Here is an 11,534-nt window from a genome sequence, read left to right as displayed (position 1 = left end):
TTTATGTTGGCCACTTAGTTGATAACAATCGTGCTGTTAATTTTTCTGGTAATGGTTGTGTTGTGCAGGACCAGGTAACGGGGGAGCCGATCGCGAATGGACCTAAAGTGGGGCGCTTGTTTCCACTATTTTTACCCGTTCTAGATTTTTCTCCATTTTCTTCTATTAAGTCTTTTGCTTGTAATAATGTTTCAGATCTTAGTATGGTGTGGCATTGTCGTTTAGGCCATCCCAATACTCAGATCTTATCTCATGTATTGAACTCTGATTTACCTGGTAATAAGGATCGTTCTTCTTTATCTCTTGAGTGTGATTCTTGCAAACTTGGTAAAAGTAAAACTCTTCCCTTGCATGCAAGTAGAGCATCTCACTGCTTTGATCTTATCCATAGTGATGTTTGGGGACCTTTCTAGTCAGTTCACATGAGAAATTTAAATATTATGTGACTTTCATTGATGATCATAGTAGGTTTACTTGGGTCTACTTTCTTTGCTCTAAATCTGAGGTCTTTCGTACTTTCACTAAGTTTTAAGCGTATGTTGACAATCAATTTTCTACTTCTATTAAGACATTACGCACAGATTCCGGTGGTGAGTATTTGTCTACTGAGTTTCAAGCATTCTTGGCTTCTAAGGGTATTATTCATCAACGTTCATGTCTCTCTACCCCTCAACAAAATGGAGTTGTCGAACGCAAAAATTGTCATCTCCTAGATATGGTACATACTCTCTTGTTAGAATCTTCTGTTCCATCCATGTTGTGGGTAGAGGCTTTGAAAACTGCTACTCACTTGATTAATTGTTTACCTTCTCAAGTCCTATATATGGAGTCTCCCTATTTCCGCTTATTTGCTAAGCAACCTAGTTATGATTATCTTCGTATTTTTGGTTGTGTATGCTTTGTTCATTTACCTCCTCATGAGCGACATAAATTATCTGCTAAATCTATTCGATGTGCTTTCTTAGGATATAATATGTGTCAAAAGGGATTTGTTTGCTATGATCCTACATTACATCGTACACGTATTTCTAGGAATGTTATTTTCTTTGAAAATCAACATTTCTTTCTTATATCATCTTTTAATGTGCCATTTTCTTCTACTGTGGTCCTCCTTTCCTTTAAGCAACAGTTCTCAGATCTTCATCCAATTAGTTCTCGCTTTCAACCAGGTATTGTGTATACAAGACGCTCCTGCCCACAGTCTCTTTCTGTGGCTCACCCGATATTTGATCCTACCACGCTCTAGATTCAGTCAGTTCCAGCACCTCCAGCACCTTTAGTACGTCGCTTTCCTTGAGTGTCTGTACCTTCGAATAGGTATGGATTTCCTTCTTCCAGTTCAGACAATTCTATTTCAGCCTTTACTGCTGCATTGTCCAATTTTGATATTCCCACATGCTACTCACATGCTGCCAAGCATGATTGTTGGCGACAAGCTATGCAGGAAGAAATTGCCGCTCTAGAGGCCAATCACACTTGGGACATTGAGCCTTGTCCTCCCACTATTGTTCCTCTAGGTTGCAAAAGGGTTTACTTAGTCAAGGTCCAATCTGATGGAAGTTTGGATCGTTACAAAGCTCGGCTTGTTGCACTTGGGAATAATTAGGAATATGGTGTCAATTATGAAGAGACCTTTGCTTCTGTGGTTAAAATGACTATTGTTTGTACGATTCTAGCTCTTGTTGCTTCCAATGATTGGCCATTACATCATATGGATATAAAAAATGCTTTTCTTCATGGGGATCTTAAAGAGTGTATTTATATGAAGCCACCCCCAGGATTGTTTCCCTCTTCGACTTCACATGTGTGTAAGCTTCGTCGCTCTCTTTATGGTCTCAAACAGGCTCCGAGGGCCTGGTTTGATAAATTCCGCACCACTTTATTACAATTTTCATTTAGGCAGAGTAAGTATGACACTTCCTTGTTTCTTCGGAAATCAGACATGGGTATTGTTGTTCTTTTGGTTTATGTTAATGATATTGTGATCACTGGTTCCAATTCTGTTTTACTTGGTCAGCTCAAAACTCATCTCTTCGAGTCCTTTCATATGAAAGATCTTGGGTCTTTCACATATTTTCTTGGTCTTGAGGTGCATCATAGTCCCTTTGGTATTTCCCTCAATCAACATAAGTATACAAGTGACTTGGTGGCTATAGCCTGTCTACAAGGGGTTACTTTTGTTGATACTCCCATGGAATTAAATGTCAAGCTTCGCAAAGAGGAGGGCGACTTACTTGCTGATCCCAGTTTATACAGGAAGTTGGTGGGTAGCCTTGTTTATCTCACCATTACTAGATCAGACATTTCTTTTGCTGTACAACAAGTTAGCCAGTTCCTTCAAACTCCTCGTCATCTTCATTTGGCTACTGTCCGTAGGATCATATGCTATGTTCAAGGCACTTCTACTCGTGGCTTGTTCTTCCCTGCAGGCAATTCTACTCGCCTTACTGCTTATAGTGATGCTGATTGGGTTGGTTGTGCAGATACCCGTCGCTCCATCATTGGTTGGTGTGTGTTCTTAGGTGATGCATTGATCTCTTGGAAAAGTAAGAAGCAAGACAGAGTCTCTAAGTCATCTATGGAATCTGAGTACCGGACGATGTCTCTTGCTTGTTCTGAAATCATTTGGGTTCGAAGTTTGCTTGTAGAGTTAGATTTTTCTGAGACCGATCCTACACCTCTACATATCGATAATACAAGTGCTATTCAGATCACGACCAATCTTGTCTATCATGAGCGCACAAAGCATATTGAAGTGGACTGTTACTCTATCCATGAAGCCTTTGAAGCTCATGTTATTACTCTTCCACATATTTCCACTGACTTACAAATTGCTGATATCTTCACCAAGGCTCTCCCTCGTCATCGACATTGCTTGCTAAGCAGCAAATTGATGCTTGTTGATCAACTTGCATCAATTTGAGGGGGGCTGTCTAAGGATAGCTTTACTGTCCACACTTCTTTTCTTATTTTAGCCCACAATTGTTTCCTTATTTCTCCATTTATTATTCTGTACAATTAACATACATTATTTTACAGATTATAGTTTACATATATAGGACTAGAATCATGCGGAATTTTATTTGCTTTCCATGTATAGCATCCTTATAAAGTCTATATATAATATACAAAACTTAAGGCCAAGGTATTTGACCATTCACATAATATTTTGACATACAGTACTAGTTTGAGCATTAGAGAGAATCTCACACAGAATGATGATGAATCACCATAGCTTTACTATCGATTCATCAAATACCAATATTAAAAAAAAAAATGTGATACTACATAAATGTATAACTCAAATATTTGACTTTTCTCTTTTCCATAAAATATCATCCAACAAAAAAATGTATCTATACCACCAACACTTTTTCTGTCATATGCCCACCCTTTCTGAGAGAATTAAAATAATAATCCACCTAGCAGTATGGTTCTAATATCCCACAATAATTTGGATTATATGCTAAACAATAGCTAGCATTTGGTTAACAAATACTTGGATAGAACTCAGACGAGGTCTTAAAGACGGTGAGGTCTTCAATGACCTGCACAGACTGTGATTGTGCTTCAGCCTCTTTCAAGTCAGTGTTACAACCCCACACCCGAACGGCAAGTCTCCGACAGTTTGGTGATGATTGAAGCAAATATGTTCTATACCAGTCAATAATGTCACTCTTGCAGATGCTCCTTAGTTCCTCTGCTTCCTTCACTGACATGTCAAACATATACCTGAAGATCACCAATATTTAGGGTTACAACCAGTGAAGCTATTGAGAAGAAGTATAATTTCGATGGTCAAGAAACCTTAATAATGTCGAACTTTCGGAAGTGAAACTTCCCACATGGGTCTCAACAATTAGACAATGCTTTCCAAGACCCTTAATTTTTTTGAACATGTGAAGAGAAACAATAGGCAAGAAATTGTCAAATACCAGCACACAGAATCAAACTGGATAACTGCTGCTTCCTGGTTTATAAATGTTTCGTGAAATCAGAAGAAATAAAAAATAACCAAAGCAAATGATTTGTATAAGACTCCACCATTTTGAATTTAGTCTTAGAGCAATAATAAGTACACATACATGCCAACTCATCCAGTCTACAGTCATTGCCCAAAATTGGGAACAGACCTAAGATATTTACCTTGAACGCATTTAAATTACTAATTATGATTCTCAAATCATCAGATGGGAGTATGATATATAGCATACTGATGCATTGTTAGCCTATAGTTCAATTGATTAGCGAGACCTAAAACATCCGAGTTGACAGTAAAGCAGAGTAAATGGGCATAACCAAATGATCAACCATAGCTGATCTAAAGCTGTTAACTGAGCAAAGAGAATATATATGGACTCGAGAATTACAATAACCTTTCAGATTATGAACATTAAAGAAAACTCACGTTTCAGATGGAAACACAAGGTGACTCAAATTCCATGACCATCTGATAACTACCATCTACATCAACCTTATGCATAGAGATGTTACCTCTTATCAACAATTTGACCCCAAATCCGATTGGTTTCATATGTGAGAGATGTATCTTTTTCCAGCAACTTAGCCAGTAATCCATTTCTGTATTGCTCAAAGGATTCAACATCGAGTCCAGCCTGCAATGCAATGAATTTTCTTTTCTTTTTTCAAATTGGAAATAGACAAAACCACTCAATTTTCAAACCAGGAATGCATTTCTTCTTGTTCTTTCAAAAAATTGGAAGTACATAAACCCAGCATATGAAGTATTGTGCTTGTATGAGCAAAAATAGAACTAGACAATTCTTGTACCTCTTCAGCCAAGTCAAGGTGCACGCAAGATATCCTTAGAAGTGAGAGAAACCAGTATTTGAAATAAACAACTAAAATGTTCTTGTGAATCTTACAACATACATTCTGCAAATTAAGAGCAAGTGATCTCACAGCCAAAACCAGTTCAAATTACATTATTCCTCCAGGCCATTCTTACATAGTTCTCATTCAAAAGGATGAAACCTGTCATAAGAATTTACCAGTTTCCCTAAAAGACTACTTACTAGGAAGCCTTGGATTGTGAAATCCCATGTGCATGTCACAGAAGTATTTTTCCAAGGCATGATTTCATAGTCAATAGCTAATCATGCTTATATAGTGGAAGGCACCTTTATTAAACGATATTGGAAGCATACTCTAAGCACACAACAGGAAAAAAGCACATCAAATGGATGTAGATTTCTGTGTGAACTATTGAACTAAGTGACCATGAGAAGGAAAGAATTTTGATTGCTTACCAACAAGTCTTCCAGACCATTTATGAAGCAATCAATTCTCTCTTGCAAGTAGACTGGGTTGTACTTTGAAGATTGAACACAAAAACAAAACCCAAACACACGATATGTTATCCGTGGGCCACATTCAACAACATATCCAAGCTGCTCCTTTGTCCTACATAGAATACAACATAAGCAAAGGTATTATGAGATTAGGACAGCCAACAAATAAGCCAATTAACCCAATGAAAATCCATGTAAAGCTCAACCACAGTTATCCCAATCATCTTTTACTGAAATTTATTCCTATTCATGATGGGATTATGACACTTGCAAACCCTAAACATAGTGAATGAATCAGGGACCAGTATACCATTGATGCTAACTAGGAGGTCATCCATCATTGAGTTCATAAAAGGTGTGAATGGATGAGCATAGGTCTTGGAAACCATGTGAACCTCCCCTTAGAAAATACAAAGATGGAGATTGAAAGTGAAATAGAGAATACATTAAATTTTCTTGTCCTGCTCTTTGTTTGAGGTTGATCATGCTGCCACCCCCAACCCACCCCTCCCCCAAAAAAAAAAAAAAAAAAAAATACGAAAAAGAAAGGATGACGAACAACATCCCAGGCCTGAGAGTTTTCAAAAGCAAATTGAGTCCAATGAGAAATGCAATATTTTTTTTTCCTGCCATGTTGTTTAAGGTTGATCTTTGGCGTGGCAAATTTCCTGGTTACGACATAAGTAATAACAATCATCGCCCCCACCCCAGCCCGAGAATTTTTAAAAGAAAATGGAGTCCAATGCAAAAAACCGAGCCTCAGATTGCATCACCTTAGCTGATTGAAAAGTGGTTCTTCCACAATTTCATCAAAAAGATCTACCAAAGCTTTCAATTTGGTTGTTGATTTTGCCCAGCATTCTGGCTCAATTTGAAAATAAAGCTGCAAATGGTAAAGATCGCCAGGAAATATCAATCAATTATGGAACAGGAGATCATAGAAGCATTGACATCTTGACAACTAAAGGGATTCCGAAAAATGATACCAATTCAATTACCTCAACCACAGAGTTTGTTTCAGGCTTATTCTTCACTCTGACATCTCTAACAAGGTTGGCACCAGAAGGAAGATTTATAACATGCTCTTTATGCATCATTTCATATGGAAGCGGTTGTACAGGAAAATTGTTTTCAAATATATTTGATATGTTGAGTGCTTCTTCTTTCAACATATTACCATGACAAAGACCCTCAATATGTACCTGTAAAAAATGCAGGCAGAAGTTAATAATAATCACTCCATGACTGCCATTCTGATAAAAAATAATTAGTAAAATATGAATAATGAATCAAAATGAACCCTTGAAATAGCCTGACTTGGTAGATTTATGGCCTTAGTGATCACAAGAAAAATGATCATAGGGAGATAACATTATTTATGGTTCATACAACCATTATGGTCCACATGGAGAAATAGTAGCTCAAATTAGAAATCACTCTTCTTCTCACATTTTCCTATTTCTCTTCCTCAATGTTATTTGAGTTATTCTCTCATTGATTGGTTTGTGAGATCAATATATCATGCTGCAGCACATGGATATGTCAGAGAAAGTAAATGACCTCAAATTGGAAGGCAACCGATCAATTTCAGAAAAGGTGCCAAAGAGAAGTGCATCCAGAATACAAGTGAAGTACAAGAAACAGTCACTAAAAGGAAAAAGGAATAAATGACAACCAAATTGACACTTTGGTTTTCAAGATGGACTCATCAGCTATTAGCTGGTAAAGTTTATTTGGGTTGTATACAGAATGGAGATCAACTCTCCAAACCCTGAGGTCAAACAACATATTCATTACCTAATGACTATCAATTTCTTGCCTCAACTGATCGTAAATCTCCGGAGAATGAGTTCTCCAAACAAGGTGCTTTGTATTGAATACAAATTTAACACGTATACTCATCAGAGACATGCCATACAAAACCCTAAAACTAAAAAATAAAAGAAATAAGAAAAAGAATTATTATAGATTCACTATCTTAAGAAACATGCATAGGTGATAGCCTTGCTAGGGTGGCATGGATCTTTTGGGGGAAAAAAATGGAAGAAGGTATGGAGAGTTACTCCTTTGTGCATTTTTTGGACTACGTGGAAAGAGAGAAATCGAAGGTTGTCTAAGAAAGAGGAGTTGTCTATCCAAAGTTTGAAAAGTATGTTCCTTAGTCATGTTCTCGTGGCTAAAGTTGTGCATAAGTGATGACTCAATGTCTAATTGATTTTGTTGAGTGGTTGGATTCTTATTAAGTGAGGGAGGTATTTTTTGTAATCCTGCCTCAGTCGCTCCTTGGCTCTTTTTTGATGTTATCTTTGACGCTCTTTGCATAATTCCGGTGTACTTTGTTGTGCTATCTCTATTTTTAATGAATTTCAACTTTGACTATCAAAAAAGAAAAAAACAAACCTAGAAACATGTATATAATATTCTTGCAACATGGCCCAATAAGTTTAGGATTTTGTTGGGTTAGAAAGCAACATCTTGAAAAGAAAGAGAGAGAGAGAGAGAGAGAGAGAGAGAGAGACCTAAGTTTCTTACAAAACAATAAAAATGGGGGTCATTTGAAAATAAATATCAACAAAGGCTTCTAAAAAATATCCTTATTAGATACTATTATATAAAAGATTGTATAAATGAGGGTAATTGCTCAAAACACTATAGCCTCATGAATCATAATTGGAGAGAGAGATACTCCCATCAAATTTAATTTTCAATATCATTAAATATTAAAAAATATAACTGTAATCTTTTAAATAAACTAACAAAAAATAAATGTTTAACTTGTTATTACACATACTTTCTAGGTAAATGACATGTTCTCCACCTGAACTATGACCATTTTGAACTCATTGCTTTGAACTCTAGGAGACATTTTTATTTTATTTTATTTTATTTTGATAGGGAAAATCAAGATAGTATTAAGAAAAAAGAAGGGGCACCCAAAAAGTGTCCCAAAGCATACAGGAATAATACAGTTGTAGAATCTACAAAAAAGAGGGGTTTCAAAAAAAATCACACGCCCTTATCTAGAACCCAACCAATCAAAAAAATTAATTAAAGGAAGAGGACCTTCATCTATACATGACTTTGCCCAAGACCAAAAAGTATAAGCAAAAGAGTTTTTCAGTCTTTTGTCATGGACTTAGTCGTTCACTAAGCTCGTGCGGCACTTAGGTAAGTCAAGACACTTGATCTTGCTAAGTCAGCCTTGTTCCCGATCCTTAGCTTGCTAAGTTAAGACGCTCACGACTCAAAAGTTTAAGAAGCTTAGTAGGCAACTCTTTAAAGAATGGAAGCTCTTATTAACTCAAGAAAGCCTTTACAAGTGCTTGGAAGCTCACTTGCTTGGTTAGGAAGTGATTTGGGTGGTGCCTTGGCCAAATGAGGGCCTCACTTATTTATAGGCACCAATGGAACTCTCTGGAACCTTGGAGGGTTCCTTACAAATCAAGAATATTCTAGAACTCCCTACACTAATCTATGTACAACCCTATGTACAAGAATATACAAGAGATCTCTAGAATTCTCTAGAAAGCCTTGGACTCCTCTCATGCCTTCCACCATAGTGTAGAGATGTGTGGACATCTCTAGGCATCTCTAGAACCTTCCACACTCTTCCCACCAATGTCTTAGTGTAGATAGCTCTAGGAGTCTCCAAAAGCTTCCCTCCTCCTATATAAGCCCATGGGGAGGGTCATTTGAAGCATCTTGTGACACTTTGTATTGAAAGCTCCTTGTTATCAAAGGCAAGCCTATATTTTTCCTTTCAAACTATACAAAAAACACATGAAGGGGTTGCCTTTTGAGCCTTTTTGCACTTCTTGCCCACAAAGGAGCCATACCAACCAAGAAGAGCCTATCTAACCAACAAGGGAAAGACCCAAGACACTTCAAAGAGAGCAACAAGTAATTCCCACAAAACCTTAGCCTTAACGCAATGAAGTAGAATGTGATCTATGGTCTCTTCTTCGACGTGGAAAAGGAAGCATGTATTTGCTAAAGACCATCCCCTCCTTTTCATCTTATCCAAAGTTAAGGTCTTCCCCACTGCTTCCTAAGTGAAAAAACCCGCCTTGGGAGGAACGCACAAACTCCAAATGACACTCCTCGGAAAAGGGACTGCATCACCTGGCTCTAAAGCATCATAGAGGGACTTAACATAAAACTTTCCACTATTCGGCACTGCCTAAAGCACCCTATCTTCCAAGTCTCATGACACCCTCTTTTCTTAGATTCTTGAAAGGAACTACTCCATAATATCCACCTCCCAATCATTAAAAGGTCTAGAGAAACTCGAATTCCAACCACCATCCTCAACTGTGGAGTTCCATACATTTGCCACTCACACCTCTCTTGAAGCCGTTGGAGGAAATAGAAAGGGGAACAAAACACACAAAGCCTTGTCACCACATCACTTATCCTTCCAAAAACCCACCCTTTTGCCATTACCCACTTCAAATGCAATTCTATAACTCAAGATATTTCATTCTTTACTTATAGCTTTCCAAAGGCCCACCACCCCAAATCCCTCTCTCACTTCATGGAAGCTCCATCCCCCTTCTTCTACCCCATACTTCCCACTAATAACTTGCTTCCAAAGAGCCCCTCTTCCATTCACAAAGCATCAACACCATTTACAAAGAAGAGCCCTATTAAGCAAAGAGAGACATCTAACACCCAAACCACCTTTCCTTTTATTTGAATATACAATCCCCCACTTTACTAAGTAGGGCTTCCACGCAAGAGCCCCCCTACCCCAAAGGAAATCCCTCTGAACCTGCTCTAATCACAATATAATGAACCTTGGCATGCTCAACAAGGACATAAAGTAAATAGGCATACTAGAAGACATTATAATCTGCACCAAACTTTTCAGAAAATTTTCATACTGTTTACACAAGGGTTTTCTTCAAAGGAGGTTGACCACATAAACAATGAGGTACCTAAGCTTTAATGGAAAGTAAATCCAAGTAAGATATGACAAGGATAGGAGGGAATAACAATAGCCTTACAAGATTTGAAATAGAAAATTTCAAAGAGTGAGTCTCTAAAGTGGAAAATTCAAGGAATCATATCAATAAAAATTCCCCTTCTCTATGGTGAGCTCTTTGTCATATTTATAGGAGTTTCCAAGACAAGAGTTAGGAGAGGTAAAAGACAACGAGTCAATAAGACATGGCATGTGTGTAACTAACTAACTCATTAGGTGGAAATGCAGATACATAATATATGTAGCCTAAAGTGGGACTCCCAATGCTCAATTAGGAGGAACGAACTTGGCAATGCTAGGTCACTCCTACCTCCACAAGCTTCCAATTCTAATCATCAAACGAAAATCCTAGAACCATCTCATGTACAGGTTAAATCCATCATCAAAGCACCACATCCATGTTGGCCCTCTAAGACTACTCCAACACATCTAAATTTTGTGCTACCAGCCTCCTTGGAAGGAAGCGTAGGGGAATTCTTTGGCTCAAGTAGTAGATGCTTTGATGATACCCTCCACAAACTAAACTACTCCCATCCCCATCCAAGGGTTATGGAAATCAGTGGAAACACCTTCTCAATGGGATGAAAAGGGCATATAAGGGATTGAAGGTGATCACCCACCTAGCAAGTTGGGAATGGTTGCATGAAGATATCCATCCTAAAAGAGGTAGGCCCCTCATTTATCCACCTTATAAAGTGGATGCTGCCATCTTGAGATGGACAGAAGAACTTCTTTCAGCATCCATCACAGACGATCATCCACATATTGTGAGCATCCACCAAGGGGTAGGTAACACCACTTGGTTGCCACCATGTCCTAGCATCAAGAATATATCAAGAACTTCATGACTGTATGGGCCACCTGAAAAAAGAATAATACATAATGCTCTATCAATAATCCTATATGGAAATGGTGTCCAAAAGTGTATCCACTTGCTACTAGTTCTACATATCATGATGGACACAAGGTTCATATTTGAAGGTCTGCATTCAACACAAAATTATGCATTAATACTAGCAAATAAAAAAATTCCCTCAACATCAAAGCCCTCTCTTTTATGAATTTTCTTTGTTGTTATAGACACTCTTTTAGACACAAAGAAAATCCCTCCAATAAAACAAAAAACCTTGAGGCTTTTTTTTGTGAAAGGAGAGAAAGATAGATGTAAGAAAAGTTTTAAGTTTTTTATATGTTGTTTTATTTTAAATAAAATTTTATAAAAAAATTCAGACAATAGG

General features: G+C 37.5%; 1 protein-coding gene across 1 annotated transcript in view; it reads right to left on the bottom strand.

Moving 5' to 3' along the window:
- Positions 1-3,216: 3,216 nt before the first annotated feature.
- LOC117915652 (nardilysin-like) overlaps positions 3,217-11,534 on the bottom strand; it is a 60,478-nt gene continuing 52,160 nt past the window's right edge. The window contains exons 15-19 of the mRNA XM_034831275.1: positions 6,311-6,514; positions 6,086-6,195; positions 5,271-5,424; positions 4,495-4,616; positions 3,217-3,732 (exon numbers count right to left, since the gene is read on the bottom strand). Coding sequence (XP_034687166.1) covers positions 3,489-3,732; positions 4,495-4,616; positions 5,271-5,424; positions 6,086-6,195; positions 6,311-6,514 — 834 coding nt within the window. The 3' untranslated portion in view covers positions 3,217-3,488. The remainder of the gene's footprint in view (positions 3,733-4,494; positions 4,617-5,270; positions 5,425-6,085; positions 6,196-6,310; positions 6,515-11,534) is intronic.

This window comes from Vitis riparia, chromosome 6, assembly GCF_004353265.1.
Source record: "Vitis riparia cultivar Riparia Gloire de Montpellier isolate 1030 chromosome 6, EGFV_Vit.rip_1.0, whole genome shotgun sequence".
Lineage (NCBI taxonomy): Eukaryota > Viridiplantae > Streptophyta > Magnoliopsida > Vitales > Vitaceae > Vitis > Vitis riparia.
This window is presented reverse-complemented; position numbering and strand designations above follow the sequence as displayed.